This window comes from Cherax quadricarinatus, chromosome 3, assembly GCF_038502225.1.
Source record: "Cherax quadricarinatus isolate ZL_2023a chromosome 3, ASM3850222v1, whole genome shotgun sequence".
Taxonomy (NCBI): domain Eukaryota; kingdom Metazoa; phylum Arthropoda; class Malacostraca; order Decapoda; family Parastacidae; genus Cherax; species Cherax quadricarinatus.
This window is the reverse complement of record NC_091294.1, coordinates 61,288,213-61,307,455: the sequence shown is the minus strand read 5'-3', so window position 1 is coordinate 61,307,455 and position 19,243 is coordinate 61,288,213. Positions and strand designations below refer to the sequence as shown.

The 19,243-nt window shown below is 44.3% G+C and overlaps 1 protein-coding gene across 1 annotated transcript in view; it reads right to left on the bottom strand.

The window, feature by feature from the left end:
* Positions 1 to 4,353: 4,353 nt before the first annotated feature.
* LOC138850974 (uncharacterized) overlaps positions 4,354 to 19,243 on the bottom strand; it is a 67,953-nt gene continuing 53,063 nt past the window's right edge. Inside the window, exon 4 of the mRNA XM_070093678.1 lies at positions 4,354 to 4,624. Coding sequence (XP_069949779.1) covers positions 4,386 to 4,624 — 239 coding nt within the window. The 3' untranslated portion in view covers positions 4,354 to 4,385. The remainder of the gene's footprint in view (positions 4,625 to 19,243) is intronic.

Below are 19,243 nucleotides of genomic sequence, written 5' to 3'. Positions count from 1 at the left end.
ACTGACTTCTCAACCAGGAAAGAGCCTTTGTCAGCTCTTGTTTTTAGATTTTCTGATTTCACCAAAGAGTTAACCATGATAATGGGTGCCAGTCTTGTTGTAAGAGTCCAATGGTAAGTAACGGCTAACATTTAACGCCATTTCCGAGACATTATTTATCAGTACGCTATCAAGATTTACACAGACCACTTGCCCTAATTGTTTCTATCTGCAACTAAAAATCTCTCGGGAAAGCATGCTCAATGGTCTCTCACTTTCAACGACTATAACCCAGAAATCTGCTATCCTCCAGGTAACCAAATGTCATTGCAAACAACTCGTTATGTGTTGAGGATCCAGAGAGAGCCCAACGGCTCTCCGTCAGTCCATCGATTCCTGACCAAGTAGTGCATAAATCTGCAAACATGTTGATGCAATCAGCTTATTTTTACCATATTTCTAAGTTTCTTTCTCAAAAAATGTAATTTTTTTGTTCTTTCTGTCATCAAAGAGGACATGATGCCATGTCGTGTTTTTTTTAACTCCGAAAATTACGGCTTTTATGATTGTTTCTTTGCAAATACTCAACATGGCATCTTGTCTGACCACTCCATATTAGTGTTCATAATATGGAGTAAGAGTAAGGATATATTCTCCCTCGACTTGCGGCGCACGATGTCCATAGAGTTTTATTAGTAATATAATTTCTCCTTTAATTAGGAATAAGTTATTCACCTTTCAGTATACGTTTTTCAAAAAATAGTTTATAGAATGTCATAATTTTTGCACACGTTATTTAGGTATGATAGTTTTACACAGTAGCAAATGGAAATTGCAAAAGCCTTTACGTAAACATTTTTATCGATTTTTTTCCCCAAAAAATCATTAAAAATTAAAAAAACTAAATCATCAATTTTTAAAAGAAGAGATATTGACACAATGATAAAACCTCATTACTATGCAACTATTGTGTCCTTTATCTTTCATGTAAAGTCAACTAGAACATTGTCTATTAACCAGTTTTGCAAAAAAGCATTTTGAAAAATATCCCATAAAACAGGCAATAATTATTTTTATCTCTTTAATTTTCAAGGGAGACTTCATAATAATTAGTGTGTAGCACAGTAACAATTTCATTAAATAGGATAATTAGAAAACAAATCTGCATTTCTGCCTCTTCTCATCCCCCCCCAAAGTCACCTGTACCACTGAGGGAATTAGTTGTCACCCAAGGTGTGCTGTACCGTGTGGCAAAGCTGACAGATCCTGGCAGAAACATACATCAGTTGCTGATACCCGAATCCCTATTAACAGCAACTCTGAAGCTGATTCATAGTGTCACACAGGTAAGAATGAAATACTTCTTGCCTAAGATGGCAGCAGATGTTGCAAAGCATAAGTGTGCTGTCTCCCTTCATCACAAAGGAACCGTCACTGGTACTAATCCCATTTTCAAGTACCCCATTACAAAGGAGCCCTGGGAGAGAATTTCTGTCGACCTGTTGACGAACGTATCGACCTTGGAGAAGGGTAATAATGGTGGAGAACATGACACGGTACTGTGAGCTTGCACCCATCCCTGATAAAACTGCCTAGACTGTTGTAAATGCTTTCCGAGAACACGTTCTCCATCATACGTGCCCACGTGTCCTTTGGTCAGATAATGGGTCGGGGTTCATAAATGCCGCAGTGCAGGGTATTCACTCTAGATTTGACATTTGCCAAGCGCCCGTAGCTCCATGCCATCCTGCGAGTAACGACCTTGCTGAACATATGAATCGCAAAAATCAGTCTGAGCTGTATTACTTGGGACTAGGTCATTCCAAATGTACAGATTACTCTAAACTCTTCGAACAACAGATAGGGACAAATAAGTTTATATCTAACTGTAACGCTTAGGAGAGTAAGGTTGTAGTATTAGGTTGCGAAATAATGTTACAGAATCCAACGCAAACCCCTGGTATGCATAAGCGAGTTCCCTAATTTGTTGGTAGTTACAGTGTCCTCAGACAGCTCCATGGCAACAAGTTCGAGGTGAGGGAAATTGCCACAAGAACGACCAAGGAAGTGCACCTTGACCACATGAAGTACATTGACAATGTGGAAGCCGAGGCTAAGCTGGAGGAATGAGTATTGCATTGCCACAACGAGACTGATGCTTGCGAAAACCTGTGTAATTCTCTTCCCTCTGCTACTACGACCAATGTCAGTTCTGTCTAGCCACATCCTTATGGACTGAGACGCAGGACAGCAGTACATTTCTGTGACATTGACACAGCTATTGACTTGTCTGACCCCTATGTTGACTACACTAACTGTCTTCTTGCTGGAATGGGCATCATTGCTCATACACTGTATAGTTAGTCTAAATAGTGGGGTGGGCTACGCCATGTATATATATATCTAAATTATGTTTTTCTAAGGCTTCCCATAGTATTGTTATAATATTTCCCTTACTTGTAATGCAAATCCAAGTATGTTGCATGCAGCGTGTTTTATATGGTCTGTATCATAGGCCAGGACAGTGCCGCCCTATTATGTCACCTGTCACACCCTAAGAAGTGCTACTACCAGTCATTGTTTACGGATGTGTAGATGGTTCAATGTCCCTTGATGTGTAGATCAGCCTCATAGCTGGTGCAGCCCTGTGAACAACCTGTTTATAAGAGGAACTATGTTCCATTGCTGACGTCCCATGGCTCCATCCTCCACTACGCTGACGAGCACGCTATTTTCTCTTTCACGCGAATGTGGGAGAGTTTTTGAGGCCTGATAGAATCATTTATCGTGTATTTAGGGGTATGCCCAAGCCAGTCCCATGGGCAAATTTATTTTTTCTGCCCTGCCACAGTAAGCCTACATGCTTATTCTCTACTACAGCGAGTTGTTGTCGGCCTAGTTACCAAAGTTCCTTCCAGAGGTCAGGCATCGAGGTAGGCCCATACTGCCATGCCTCTCTCTCACTCCTTGACCGTCGGCCCTGCTGTCAGCAACTTTCCTCCCGGAATGGCTTCAGATCAACTCACAGTGCCGCTGTGAACCTACATTTCTCCAGTAAAGAAGAAACTAGTCTATGGCAATATACTTCAACCTTCCTCACAGTTACCCTGCAAGTTACCAGAGTACCCTAAACCCAGCTAAAACATTCTATACACTTGTAGGAACACTCTTGGATTTGTTTTGGATATCCTAATCTGTTTCATTACCTTTCTTTTAAAATGAACTTATTGGTCAATAAGGCTAACGTCCCCTCTTTGATGTGCTTATAAATTAAATAGAAATTTATAAGCTCTCTTTTGACCTAATTTCTCTCTTGGGAATATAAAAGCTTTGAGCATGTTTCACATTGTTGGAAAAATATATTTTCGCAGATTATATCGTTTATGTATCATTTTGAACAGAATAGTTGGACAGATATCCCCAGTCAAGATTAGATAAGTGTTCCCTAAGATCATTTAAATCGACACAATGAAAACGGGGGACTTTTAATTATTTAATATATTATGCAAATTCAGGTATTCCAGATAATAATAAAGGCAATTAATTTGTCATTACTTGTGTCAAGCTCTTATCTCTGAATTAACGAGGGTTTGCTTGTTTAACAAAACCAGGTCTTGCGGATTATTACCTCTAGCAGGTTCAGCTACAAACTTCTTCAAAAAGCAGTCCTGAACTACTTCAAGGAACTCATTGAGCTCCAAATGTCCAGTCAAAGTAGTTTATAGTCAGTCTGAGTAAAGTTGAAATACCCTTTTATTACAATGTTATCATGTCTAGAAGCCTTTACACTTTCGTTTTAATGAAGTTCCCTTATGGCAGATTTTCAATTAGAAGGTCTGTTATTAAAACTTAAAATCTATATTTCTTGTTCTAGAAATTCTACCCAAAGAGATTCTTTCTAATCCAATGATTTTTATACTTGTTTATATGCAATAATTCATGTTAACTAAGACGTGTAAGACGCCCACAACCATTTACTATTATTTCTATCAAGTTTGAATAAATGGTTTAGAAAACCGAGATCATAAATAAAGACACTTCTGCAACACTGGGAATTTTAATTCCTGCGACGTTTCGCCAACAAGTAGCTTCTTCAGCACATTGCAGTCAGTTTTCTAAGCCATATATTCAAACTATCAGACACAGCAACATCTTTCTTGATGCAAGGAATTCATCAAAACTTGCTTAACTTACAGGCACAACCTACCTTCACTAGTGAGTTTCTTCACTTTTGACTGTGTAATACTGCTCCATTTCACATTTAACTTTACATTAGACTCAAGACGCCATTGGCCGGGAAAATATTTCAAGAATAAAGATACTCAAATGTTGCTCTCAATCATGAAGAGCTCTTGCAGGCCATTAACATGAAATAAAAATTTAAAAAGAAAAATATCATGAAGAGCTCATGAAATAAAATATTTTACCTTTCTCAGGATGTATGAAAGTTTAGTTGCACCTTTATCCACAGCAATATCCACTGGGCTTATCCCTCTGTGATTCCTGAGTGTTGGGTTACAACCTTTCTTAATAAACATTTCGGCCATTGCAAACCACACATCCTCTAACAACTGATCTTTCTCATTCCAGTTTACTTTCTTGCTAATTTGTTGGTGACCTGCCAATGTGTGCAACACTGTTTGACCTGAGGAAGAAAAGACTCTTTTACATATACAATATCAGATCAAACTGCGGAATGGAAATTGACAGTTTGACGCAGTACCATCTAAGCTAAACCAGGCCTCTAATAGGAAAATTTCAGAGATAATACTTAGCGAATTACATTCTGTCAGGGACACCAACGCTAACATAACCGAACATCTTCCCTCGGCCCAGGAGCTTTAACAGAAAATCTATTCTTACCCCATTCAATTTAAAAAATGTGATTCGCTGCCTGACCACGGTAGAGTGCGGGTGTGCTCTGCACCCCTCTGCTGTTTTCAGGCGAGCTACCTTGTACGAACATGGCGCTGAGTGTGAAGAGGCGCATAAATACCATCGGTATAGAGCTGCTTCGTGGGGCAATTTCACCCTCTTCAGCGCAGGTGTTACTCCCGACCATCATTGGGGAGACCTATGGTGTCCAGGACGATGAGGTGTATGGTGTTGCCCTGAATGCGGCATTCAAAATCTTCGTCAAACTGAATTCCACGTCCGTGTATGAGTCTTTGGTGACGAGATTCCAAGACGTGAGTCTTGCTACTCCAGCTGTGAAGGTGCGTTTGATCGACGTATCTCGCCACTTTACGTGGGTTAAGATTCGTAATGTCCCATTTGAAGCAGATGAGGCTGACATCAGGAGTGTTTTCGAAGCATATGGGACCGTACATCTGGCACAACAGGGCAAGTGGACGGCTGGTGCTTACATGGGCCATCTGGTGGGAACCTTTTCCCTGAAGATGACTCTAAGACATCCCATACCGTCTTACGTCGTGTTGGGGGACTTCAGGACGCAAGTTATGGTTTCGTACGCCGGACAGAGACATACGTGCAGGTTATGTGGGGCGTACGACCACATGGCGGCAGCGTGTGTGAAGCTGAGGAGGGCACCTGCACAAATTGGTGAAGCACCAGTTACCAGTGTGGTAGCTGTTGTTGAAAGCCCCACGCGAAAGCAAGGGCTTGGGCGCTTGTGGAGTGAAGTGGTAGAGGATCCCATAGAGGAGACTGGCGTGTACTCACCTAATTGTACTCACCTAATTGTGGTTGCAGGGGTCGAGACTCAGCTCCTGGCCCCGCCTCTTCACTGATCGCTACTGGATCCTCTCTCTCTCTGCTTCCTGAGCTCTGTCATACCTCTTCTTAAAACTATGTATGGTTCCTGCCTCCACTACTTCACTTGCTAGGCTATTCCACTTGCTGACAACTCTATAACTGAAGAAATACTTCCTAACGTCCCTGTGACTCGTCTGAGTTTCAGCTTCCAGTTGTGACCCCTTGTCCCTGTGTCCCCTCTCTGGAACATCCTATCTCTGTCCACCTTGTCTATTCCCCGCAGTATCTTGTATGTCGTTATCATGTCTCCCCTGACCCTTCTGTCCTCCAGTGTCGTCAGTCCGATTTCCCTTAACCTTTCCTCGTACGACATTCCCTTGTTGCAAACCTTTGTACTTTCTCTAACTTCTTGACGTGCTTGACCAGGTGTGGGTTCCAGACTGGTGCTGCATACTCCAGTATGGGCCTAATATACACAGTGTACAGTGTCTTGAACGATTCCTTATTAAGGTATCGGAACGCTATTCTCAGGTTTGCCAGGCGCCCGTATGCTGCAGCGGTTATTTGTGTGCCTCCGGTGATGTGCTCGGTGTTATGGTCACCCCAAGGTCTTTCTCCCTGAGTGAGGTCTGTAGTCTTTGTCCACCTAGCCTATACTCTGTCTGCGGTCTTCTTTGCCCCTCCCCAGTCTTCATCACTTTCCATTTGGCTGGATTGAATTCGAGAAGCCAGTTACTGGACCACATGTCCAGCCTCTCCAGGTCTCTTCGCAGTCCTGCCTCATCCTCGTCCGATGTAATTCTTCTCATCAACTTCACGTCATCTGCGAACAGGGACACTTCAGAGTCTTCCTTCCATCATGTCGTGTGTGAGGTAAGCTGTGACATAAAAGGAACTGTTACTAGGCTGGAGAAAAGTGCTGAAGTGCAAGTACAGGAGGAGGTACAGGCTCTCGAGGAAGAGCTTCAGGAAGTGTTGAGGACATTGACGCCGCCTGCAGAGGATGTTGTTCCTGAGCTGGTGAGAGGCACTGCGTTGCCTGTGGAGGAATGTGATGATAAAAACCATAGCAGGGATGACGGGCCAAGCAGTAAGCGTGAGATGTCGCCGTGTGCCGTGGAACGGGGCGTGGTGGAGGTTGAGGTTCATCGTGAGGGAACCTCAGAAGACAACATGGAAGTGGAGGGAATCACAAGGAAGAGAGCGGCGGCGTCAGACTCAGATGATGTTCTGACGCCGGCACAGAGGTCTGGGAGGAATTCAAATTCAAAGTTTATTCTCTATAAGTATTACAATGCTGAGTTTACAGAATTTGGTTATTGTGTGGTTTACATGTGAAATAATATTTACACAGTGTACCACTAGAACACCTAGCATGGCTAGGCATTTCGGGCAGACTTAGTTTAATTCTTAATTTTAAAATAATACAAATTATGAGGTAAGTTGGTTTTATGGCTAAGTTACTAAATACTAGTTTTTGAGTTTAGCAATGTGAATGCTTTTGTTTTGGCACAGTACATAGTTTCAGTATTGGAGTATCACAGACCAACTTATGACTAGTTAGGATTCATTATTTTAAGATTGAGATTAATATTTCTGAACCACCAGGTGGTATTCGTGTAGTTAGTTGATGGGGTGTATCAGGGAGATAAGATGTTTTCTAATGGTAGTTTTGAAGATGATGAATGTGTCTGCAGTTCTAGAGTTTTCAGGTAGGGTGTTCCAGATTTTAGGGCCTTTGACATACATTGAATTTTTGTAAAGGTTTAGTCGGACACGGGGAATGTCATAGAGTTGTTTGTGTCTGGTGTTATGCCTGTGGGTTCTGTCACAACTATCAAGAAAGCGTTTTAGGTCAAGGTTAATATTGGAATTTAAGGTCCTGTAGATGTGGATTGCACAGTAGTAAGTTTGAATGTACTGAACAGGGAGTAAGTTTAGATCTATGAAGAGTTGGGGGGTGGGATGGGATTTAGTGATTATTCTTACTGCAGCTTTTTGTTGGGTTATTATTGGCTTTAAGTGTGTTGCTGCAGTTGATCCCCAAGCACAAATAGCATAGGTGAGGTATGGATAAATGAGTGGTATAGTGTGAGAAGGGCATTTTGCGGCACGTAGTATCGTATCTTGGAGAGGATCCCAACCGTTTAGGATATTTTTTTGGTTATGTGTTGGATATGAGTGCTGAAATTCAGGTTGTTGTCAAGGTATAGGCCTAGGAATTTGCCCTCATTATGTCTGGTAATTAGAGTGTTGTCGATCTTAATGTTAATTTGCGCAACTCCTGCTCTGCTACCAAACATAATATAGTAGGTTTTGTCAGTGTTAAGCGTAAGTTTATTGGCTGTCATCCAAGTCGATATTTTGATCAGTTCCTCGTTAACAATGGTGTTGAGGGTGGCAAGATTAGGGTGAGAGATGACATAAGTCGTGTCGTCAGCAAAGAGAATGGGTTTCAGGTGTTGGGATACGTTTGGAAGACCATTGATGTATATGAGGAAGAGCAGGGGACCAAGGACACTTCCCTGCAGAACTCCCGTATCAAGTGGCCGTGTTGTTGATGTTGTGTCTTTAATGGTGACATACTGATACCTATTAGAAAGGTAAGATTTGAAATGCAAGTGCATGGCCTCTTATACCGTAATGGTCAAGTTTGTGGAGTAGGATGTCGTGGTCTACTGTGTCAAAAGCTTTTCTTAAGTCAATAAAAATTCCTAGTGCATATTCCTTATTTTCCAATGCTGTGTAAAGCAGATCTAGCATTTTTATGATTGCATCATTAGTGCTTTTATTTTTCCTGAATCCAAATTGGCAGGGGTTGAGTATAGTCAGGATAAGAGGCATCGCAAGAAAGGGGGGAAGGTTGATTGTGTGAAGCCCTGTGCTGGCTCTGGGGCAGGAGGCCCTGGGATGAATGAAGAGAGGAGGAAGGGTTGGAAAATATAAAGAGGCCTTAGGTGTATGACTGTGAACGTAAATGGACTGTGTAATAGTGTGAAGAGGGAATGGTTTCGAATGTTTCTGTGTAAATATAGGGTGGATGTAGTGTTCCTGCAAGAACACAATTTCAAGGAGGGAAGAGAGCTGGAGGTGGCGGGGTTTCAGGTCATGACTCTGCCATCTGCATGTCTGAAAGGTGGTGTGGGTATATTGATCAGGGAGGAGAGCCCGTTTGCGTTGATAAGAAGTGAGGGGGGAGGGGGGAAGGTGTTGCGTGTGGATGGGTGGTGGATGGGGCAGAGGGTAACCTTTGTTAGTGTGTATGCACCTTCTGAGAACGATGTGAAAGTAAAGCAGGAATTTGTATGTGATGACCTAGTTTTCTTCTTATGTGGTTTACCTGCGGTGGCCATCGTTGGTGGGGACTGGAATTGTGTTATCAGGAGGGCTGATGTGGAACCAAAAGGGGCGGGGAACATGTCGGCGGCCTTACGAGACCTCTTGAGGGATATTCAATTGAAGGATGCAGTCGGAGGGGGTGTGTGGGAGGTAGAGCACACTTTCGTGAGGAGGGGTTATGCGGCTAGGTTAGATAGGTTGTACATTTCTCAAGGGGTCTTAGTAAAGTTTTTCCGCACAATAGAGGTTGCTTATTCGGATCATAGGGCGGTCGTGGCAGAGGTGGGATGGGAGTCACTGGCGGATGTCTCTAGGGGTTATTGGAAGTTAAATACGAGTGTGTTAGGAGATGAGGAGGGGTTGGAGGGATTTACAACACTGTGGGAGAGGTTAAGTGCGGAGGTACATGGGGTGGAGGATGAGGTAACATGGTGGGATGGTGTGGCTAAAGAATGAATTAGGCAATATTACGTGAGGGAAACGAATTAGGCAATATTACGTGAGGGAAACGAATTAGGCAATATTACGTGAGGGAAACGAATTAATTCTTTAAAATATGGGCTGGCCAACTATTTGGAGGATAGGTTACGGGGTTGTTATGCGAGAGGGGCGGTGGTGGGTATTTATCCTATGGATGACATACTGGCACTTAAGGGGAGGCTGCATGAGCTCTAAGATGAGAGGTTCCAAGTGGTGAGGGAGGGTAATGGCAGGTGTGGAAGAGGTGTTATGGGGCTATAAGCCTTCGTCGTGTGTATTGTGTAAGCAAAAGCAACGGAAGCAGGCAACAGCTATTCCATGGTTGGAGGTTCATGAGTCGGTAGGTAGGTATATGATGGGTCAGGTTATACACACCACAGACGGAATGGGAGTGTTTGCGGACGAGTGGTATAGAAAGTATTGACAAAGGGATGGGGTAGGAGCTGGGGTTTTAAAACAGGTGTGTGAGAATGTGATATGTCTGTTGGGAAACAGTGATAGGGAAGCGTTGGGAGGGGAAATAACTGAGGGAGAAACATGGAAGGCTTTAAGTGAAATGCGTAAGGGTAAAGCTCCGGGAATCGATGGACGCCCAGCAGAGTTTTATCTACAGCATTGGGAGTTAATTAGGGTTTTTTTGGTTAGGTTATTAAATTTAATGAAGGAGAGGGGAGAGTTGGGGGAGAAGCAGGCAACAGCTGTAGTAGTATTGGTACCGAAGGGTAAGGGGCAACATACACTTAAGGACTACTGGGCAATATCGTTGTTATGCACAGATTATAAGCTGTTTGCCAAAATTTTGGGGAATCAGTTTAAATGCATAGTGGATAGAGTAGTATCGAGAACTTAGTTTGGGTTGCCAGGGAGGTCTATGGTGGAGAGACATGGGTTCCTAAGGGATTTCGTGGAAGCAAAAGGGGAGGAGGGGGGCTTTGGTGGTTTTAGACTGGCAGGGAGCATATGACAGAGTGGAACGAGAGGTAATGAGATCCATCCTCAGGGGACAGGGATAGGTAGATGCTTTGTATCGCAGTGTAATGGCGAGGGTACAGATTAATGGGAGAGTGGGTGGGAAGATTGTAATGGAAAGGGGACTTCGACAGGGGTGCTCTGTGTCACAACTTTTATTTGCATGCATGGAGAAGCGTATGTGCAATGGGGGGGTGAAGGGAGTAGAATTGGGAGGGTTTGGCCAGTCTTAATAGGGTATGTATATGACACTACTGTTCTGGTTAGGGAAGGGATGTCAATGGATACCTTGGATGGGGGAGTACAATTGTTCTCGGATGCAACTGGGATGAAAGTGAATTCAGAAAAGTCCATGGTCATGGGGTTAGGAGCTTGGGCTGGGGGGGTTGAGTGGGGTAGTTCAGTGGTGGGGAGGCTGGTGAATTTGTTAAAAATTTGTGGTCTCATCTATGCAGACGACTTGGATGTAGTGAGCAGGGAAAACTCGATTAGGTTGGTGGATAAGATTCATGGGCGATTGGGTGCATTGAGGCCTTAACATTTGACCCTTGTACAGCAGGCCATTGTCATTAATGTCTTATTGTATAGTAAGGTCTGGCAGTGGCAGCCGTGTTCCCATTCACACTGATGGCGATAGCAGACATACTTAGGAGGGTTTTCAAATTTTTGTGGGGCTCGGGATGTGATTGGCTTAAAAGGGACGTGGTAATGTTACCTGTGAGGCAGGGGGGATTTGGGTTTGCTGAACTTAAAGAGGAGGGTCAAATGTGTCTTTATTAAAATGGAGGTGGTGAGGGAAGGTGTGGATGGGGGGGGGGGTATGGTCAGGATCCATGAAATATTGAAACGAATGTATTCAGGAGTGGAGTTGCGGGAGTGTGAAACAGTTTTGAGGGCTATGGTGTGGGCTCGAGATCCGGGGAAGGTCAAAATAGGTGCGATGTGTCGATTGTTGGTGGGGAGGGTTGTGGCGCCTGTAGAGGGAATTTTCCCCATGTATACATGGGAAAGTATATGGAATAGGTTAAGTAGGATGAGGTTACAACCACGAGCACGTGACGTAATGTATTGTTTTCTGCATGGGATTTTGCCGTCGGGTACAGTTCTGAGAGATAGACGTGTGGTTGAGGGGGGTGTGTGTGGAATATGTGAAGGTGAGGAGTCGGTGTTTCATGTTGTATATTTTAGTGAGGGGATGGGTAGCGTCAGGGGTTGGTCGAGTAGGGTACTCCGTAAGATTGGGGGTACAGGGATTTCTGTTCTGAGAGCTTTAAGTCTTGACGTGGGGGGATTGGATGAGAGTATCATTAGGGCTGTGGGGTACATTATGGTAGATTATATATAAATATCGTGGGGAATGAGGGGGAAAGGGATTAGTGAGGTGAAGAGGCGGGTTTTAGTGGTTACGTTTTATGAAACGTTGTGCCGTAACAGGGAAATTTATGGGAGAAGGTGGGAGTGGGCTTTCTCAGACGGATATGGAGAACTTACATTAGAGGTTTTATTAGATTTGTAAATCAGGTGGAAGGGATGGTAAATGCTACTGTAGGATGGTGATGTCAAGGGTAGAAACGGGGTCGCCTCCTTGGGGTTGACAGTTGCAAAGAATGTGTGCGACTTTAGTGTGGCGGGAGAGTTGGAATAATGTAACGTGCGAATGTGTGTGAACCTGTGCGTATGGGATGTGTAACGGCACATACACAGTTGTGGCTGTCTGCGCCTGCACGTGTTTTAGATATGCTGTTGTGATTAGGAATTGGTTGACCTTCATTGTGGCAATGTTCCTGGACTTGTTAAGCACTAGATGTGCATCTTAACCGGGTTGAAGTGGCAATGTGTAAGACTTGGTCATGTTTCCATTATGTTAATATTTGTTATTAAATGTACTCTGTCTTTGGTGCTACTGTTTCACCAATACTTATATAATTACCACTTAGGTTTATTCATATATATCAAATTAGGATGTAAGCTAGAAGTTGGTGATAATGGTCATATTATTTCGGGGTGGGGGGGCAATTAATATGTAATAAGTCTAAATCATTAACGGTAATAACAACTTTATTGGTAGTTGTATATGCATGTTTTGTAATGTAATATTCACATGTGTTTGTGATTTTGGTAGTCCTTACCATCCATGTTGTAAATTCTCTTTCCTCACGTGACACGTGTCATGATATTCCTAAATTGAGGATAATTAATGTCATGATTATTCAGATTGGTGATGGGGTTAGTTTTCAATGTGTGTTGTGTGAGTGGGGGGAGGGATGATGAGTCACCTGTGTTGTGTGAGTGGGGGAGGGATGATGGGTCACCTGTGTTGTGTGAGTGGGGGAGGGATGATGGGTCACCTGTGTTGTGTGAGTGGGGGAGGGATGATGGGTCACCTGTGTTGTGTGAGTGGGGGAGGGATGATGGGTCACCTGTGTTGTGTGAGTGGGGGAGGGATTATGGGTCACCTGTGTTGTGTGAGTGGGGGTGGGATGATGGGTCACCTGTGTTGTGTGAGTGGGGGAGGGATGATGGGTCACCTGTGTTGTGTGAGTGGGGGAGGGATGATGGGTCACCTGTGTTGTGTGAGTGGGGGGAGGGATGATGGGTCACCTGTGTTGTGTGAGTGGGGGAGGGATGATGGGTCACCTGTGTTGCAGCACAGGTTTCTTAATAATGCATTTGTATGTCTTGTGTAATTAGTTGCGAGTTGTATTATGGGTGATTGTCATTAAGCTTTGTGCATTATTATTGTGTTGAGGTTGTAATTTATTATTATACCTTTATTCCTTCTTGCATTGTGGTATGTTTTAAAAACTTGTAAATAGTATTGTGTCAGGTGTTGCCTGGATTGTTATGTGTTTATATATTGTGTTACTGATGTTGTCCTTGTTCAAGTCATCTGTTAATTTTAAGTAGCAGGGGAATGTAGAATGTATTCATTGGTGGGGGATGGGGGGGAGTGTAAGCAATAATGAGTAGGTTCCACTATATCTATGAACCTTGTTACTTGTGAAACAACGTACGTAGAAGCAGTCTGTCGGTTGCGTTAAGTTTATTTTAATATCTTTATGTATGTGCTTATTCAGTAGATTGTGTAGTGAATGTTTATCGCTCATCACCAGTGTTAATGTTACATATTGATATATGTACATATATATATTTGTATGACGTTTTAAATAAAATATAAAAAAAAATCAAATCGTCTATGAACTCAAATTAATTTGTAATAAACAAATGTTAATCAATAAAAAGTAAGGTGGATGAGGGGAACGAACTGAGGTCAGTAAAATGACAGTGAGACGCTATACCGTCTGTAATAAAATAGGCCTCTAATAGGAAAGATTCACGGATAATGCTGTATTATAATTAGAGGAACAATTCCTCTTCAAGGGGGGCTCCTTGGCGTGGTGAAGAGGCTCTTGGTCTGAGGAATTAGACTTGTCGGTCTCCTTCTTCAGACCGAACCTAATTACCCCCCAATCCCCCCTTCCCTCTCCCATCCTCCCCATCCTCCCCTTTTTCCTTTCCTCCTCCTCCCAACCCCTCCCTTTTGCCCTTCCTTTTTGGCCTTTGGGATTTTTTCCCACAGGCACGCTAGTTCCTAGGTAGGGGAAAGGGTACCGGGGTCCATCCCATTCCGTTGAGGTTCTTGGCAGTGGTGTAGTTTGCCATGGAATCTGGACTGCCTGGGGATGTCCCGATCCCTCTCCGGTATCCTGGAGGGTGGCTTTGGGTGTCTTTCGGGCGACAGGTGTATCTCTGGAAGCCACCTTTCAGATTCTGGGGGTGGTGGCCGAAGGAGGTATGCTTTGTGGTGGATATCCGGCCGCCCTCTCTTTTGTCCACCGAGGTAGCTCGGCAGATGTGAGGTTGCTATCCCGGATTGCTGGTTTACTGGCATGATGGGTAGGGTATGGCATGGGTTCCACACTGCATCTGTGCTACTTGTGGTGCTAAGGTCCTCTTGGGCGTAGAGAGAGATTTCTGGCCCTTTCATTCTTCCTAGGAACTATCCCTCCCCAGTCCCCCCTTTTTTTATTCTTTTTTTTATTTTTATTTTCTTTTCTTCTTTCTTTTTTTTTCTTAAAAACAAAAAGAAAGAAGTAACCTAACCATGGAGTACCCAATCCATGACCCTGCTACCCCCGGGCCCCCTCTTGTTACCGCACCCCGTTCTGACCTCGACTCATCTTTTGGCCACTCTTCGGACATTCCTAAGGCCCCTGTACCTCTTGCTAATGTTGTTTCCTCACCTGCTTCAGGTACCGGGGCTTCCACTGACTCCTTCGATTTGTCTGACCTCCGCTCTCCTTTGACTATGCTTCCGGCTTCTCCCTCTACAGTGCGGCGATTTTCGAATTGCCAGCCTGTCCCACATCGGACCGACTCTAGTCCCACTTCTAAACGTCAACGACAATCTCCTAATGATGTTACTTTGTTACCTTCCCTTTCTACTCGGAAAAGACCGACACGTCATGCACTCCCTCTCCACACTCAGTTTCAGACCACACAATGGACTAAATTCTTTACATTAAGACCGACTTCTTCTACTGCCTATCTTTCCGACCATAGTATTGGCAAAGCTCTCCTATGCCACGTTGGTAGAGATATTTCCTTTCATACTCTTAAGAGTGGTACGCGCATCATCACAGTCCAGAATTCTACCCAAGCTCATGATCTTTCTCTTCTTTCACATATCGATACTATTCCTTTCACTATCGAAAAATATTCCCTCAATTCTTGTAGTGGTACTGTTATTCTGCCCATACCATAGTCCAACAGAATTTCCAGACATGTGGCACTGACATTCTCAAACAGCTGGAACTCCAAGATCTCCCAATCCTCAAGGTAGACACTTATCTTCTTCCTGCCTGCCGTGAACTCCCATCCTCTGTTTATGTAGCAGGACATCGATTACAAGTTCGGAAGGTGATCCCTACACCACAACAGTGAAGGAATTGCTGGCAATTTGCCACCCAGCAAAATACTGCAGATCTACAGCCGAATGCCCAGTCTGTGGTGCCGATGACCATTCTAATACGTCTTTCAGTCGAATTCCCTCTTGCCTTAATTGTCATGAGGCTCACCCTTTGTACTCTTGCCATTGCCAAGTCTACTTAAATGAGCAGGAAATTTGTTGCCTGAAAGAAGCAGAAGGTCTCGCATATGCTATGGCAGTTTCTCATCTCTGCCTCCAAGGGAGACTGCCACGTGTTTCTTATTCTCGTGTTTCAAACCATCCCCCCCACTTCTGGGGTCACATCTTCTGCAGCCTCCTCTGCGGTTGCCAGTCCCATAGTCACTCCTGTATCTAATTCTTTTGCTGTCCTGGGCTCAGACGTCCCTACTTCAACTCCTCAGTCTGTCCTTACTTCGTGTCCTCCCTCACAAACCCCAGTATCGACAAGACCTCGTACGACACCTCCTCCCAATCGTTCCTCTACTTCTCAGAGGCCCAAAAAATCTCCTTTAACCCCTCCTTCCCTTCATCCACCTCCACATTTTACCTTCCCAGTCTCTGTACCTGAGTCTTCCCCTTTCACTGGCTCTGTTACAAGTTTGGAGGTTCATCCTCCTCCTCGTACTGTGCCTTCCTCCCCTGTCCCCTCCCAAGTTTCTTCCTCTTCTGCCACCTCCCAGGTTTCTCCCTCTTCTGTCCCCTCCCACACTTCTCCAGTTCCCTCCACCCTTTCGCCCCCCCTAACTTGGTATAGTTCATTACAGCTAAAATCTTTACTCAAACTCCTCCTCCTTCCATCTCCAATATTGTCTCCCATACAACGTCTCTGAACTCCGAAACACTTGAAGTGCAATCTCTGAATATATTGCAGAGACCAAACCATCAATGGACACTGATCCACCCTTCTGTTCCTTCTCTTTCCTCTTTTCCATCTGTGCAACTCCTTTCTTCACAACGCACCATTCCTTCGCTACTTGAATGTTTTCCTTTGCCACCACATGTGGACTTTTCTAACCCCTCTAGTCCGCAAGTACCCTTACCTGCAGCTTTCAGGTATCTTTATCGTTGCCAATCATGGCCTATTTACAGTGGAATATTTGCGGCCTCAGGGATAATCGGGGTGAGCTTGAGATGTTGCTCTCCCAGTTTTCCCCTGTTGGTGTTTGCTTACAGGAACCAAAATTACACTCTGCCGTTATCTATCCTATCTCAGGCTATAATTTATTGTATTCTTCAGATCCTTTTCCTGATGGGACCTTTAATGAAAGTGCCCTTCTTCTACGCACTGATATTCCGTACCATCAGCTATTTGTTCATACTTCGCTGCATTACACAGCAGCCCGTATCCACTTGCATAGGTGGTATACACTCTGTTCATTGTATCTCTCTCCTTCTCGGGCATTATCTATCCCAGATATTGCTGTTCTTGTTTCGTCATTACCGCCACAACTTCTGTTACTTGGCGATTTTAATGCCCATCATTTCGTCTGGGGGGTCTCACTCTGATTCCCGTGGTATTCAGTTAGAGGCTTTTCTTGCTACCCACCCCCTCCATGTTTTAAATACAGGTACTCACACACATTTTGATCCTCGGACTCACACTCTCTCTTGCATCGATCTCTCAGTCTGCTCTTCCTCTGCCGCATTAGACTTCACCTGGTCTGTTCTCCCGGATTTACATGACAGCGATTATTTCCCAATCACTCTTACTTCCCCTTCATATTCACCACCTCTTCGTAACCCACGCTGGCAATTTGACCAGGCAAATTGGAACCTTTACTCACAACTAACTGTTTTTAGTGAGGTTCCTTCTTCGTCCTCCATTGATGAGCTTTTACACCTCTTCTCGTCCTCCATTTTAACCGCAGCTTCTCATTCTATACCCCAAACTTCGGGCAGGCATTCTCAGAAATGCGTTCCTTGGTGGTCTCCTGCTTGTGCTCGTGCAGTACGTTTGAAACGCGCTGCGTGGGGCAGGTACCAGTACAATAGAACCACGGAGAGACTTCTTGATTTTAAGCAGAAGCGTGCGATCGCTCGCCATGTCATCCGTGACGCTAAATGCACTCGCTGGCGAGATTATGTCTCCACTATCACCTCTGCTTCCTCTATGAGTGCAGTCTGGAAAAAAGTACGAAAACTGAGTGGTAAATATTCTCCTGACCCGGCTCCTGTTCTGCGGGTTGCCGGTGTTGATATAGCAAACCCACTAGATGTTGCAAACGAAATTGGCAATCATCTGGTCTGTATTTCTCAGGGGCTCAATCTATGCCCCTCGTTTCTTTCCTCAAAGTCTGCCAGAGAGTTAGCACCCTTGGATTTCTCTTCTCTCAGAGAAGAGCAGTATAATGTGCCTTTTACACTCCGTGAACTGGAGGCAACACTCTCAGCTTGCCGATCATCGGCAGCTGGGCCCGATGACATTCATATTCGTATGCTACAACATTTACATCAGTCAGCCCTTGCAGTCCTATTACGCCTTTTCAATCTTATTTGGTCACAATGAGGTCTTCCTCAGCTGTGGAAATCTACCATTGTTCTCCCTTTCCGCAAACTGGGTACTACGGGACATGAAGCCTCTCACTATCGTCCCATTGCTCTTACCAGTGCAGTTTGCAAAGTGATGGAACGCCTGGTAAATAGATGTTTAGTGTGGTATTTAGAGACACACAACAGTCTCTCCACTCGTCAATATGGCTTTCGTAAGGGCCGTTCTACCATAGACCCCTTACTACGCTTGGATACGTATGTTCGTAATGCCTTTGCGAATAACCACTCAGTTATTGCCATATTTTTCGACCTTGAAAAGGCATATGACACAACTTGGAGGTACAATATTTTGGCCCAAGCCCACTCCTTAGGCCTTCGAGGCATTCTACCATCCTTCCTTAAGAACTTTTTAACCGACAGACATTTCCGTGTTCGGGTTAAAAATGTGCTCTCCCCGGACTTTATCCAAGCTGAAGGTTTCCCCCAGGGATTTATTCTGAGCACAACACTTTTTCTCCTTGCTATAAAATTATTGGTCTCTAGTCTTCCACCCAATATTTGGCCATCTCTCTATGTTGATGACTTCGCTATTGCATGTGCAGGCGCTGACTGTCACCTCATTATAGTTTCTCTCCAACATGTGGTCGACCGTGTTTTCAATTGGGCCACCACACATGGGTTTAAATTTTCCAGTACCAAAACTCACCAAATTACTTTCACTAGACGCTCTGTCATCTCCGATCATCCTTTGTATCTCTATGGCTCCCGTATCCCTGAACGTGATACAGTCAAGTTTCTAGGCCTCCTCTTTGACCGTAGGTTATCCTGGAAACCTCACATTACCTCTCTGAAGGCAACTTGTCACAGCCGGCTCAACCTTCTTAAAACCCTTGCTCATCTTTCATGAGGAGCTGATCGTCGAACTCTCCTTCGCCTACATTCCGCCCTCATTTCATCGATACTTGATTATGGTGGCCAGATCTATTCAACGGCCTCTCCTGCTACTCTCTCTAGCCTTAATCCCATTCATCACCAGGGATTACGTTTATGCCTTGGTGCTTTCGCTCTTCCCATGTTGAGAGCCTCTATGCAGAAGCGAACGTTCCATGCTTATCCGATCGCCGTGATGCCCATTGCCTTCGCTACTATGTACGTTCTCATGATCTCCGCAATCCTTCCATTTATAGAATGGTCACCGATGTTAGTAGACATTATTTGTTCGCCACCCCTGTTTGCTCCATCCCTTCTCCCTTCGCCTACATTCGCTCTTGTCTTCTCTTCAATTACCACCTCACTATGTTCATGTAGCAGCTCACTTTT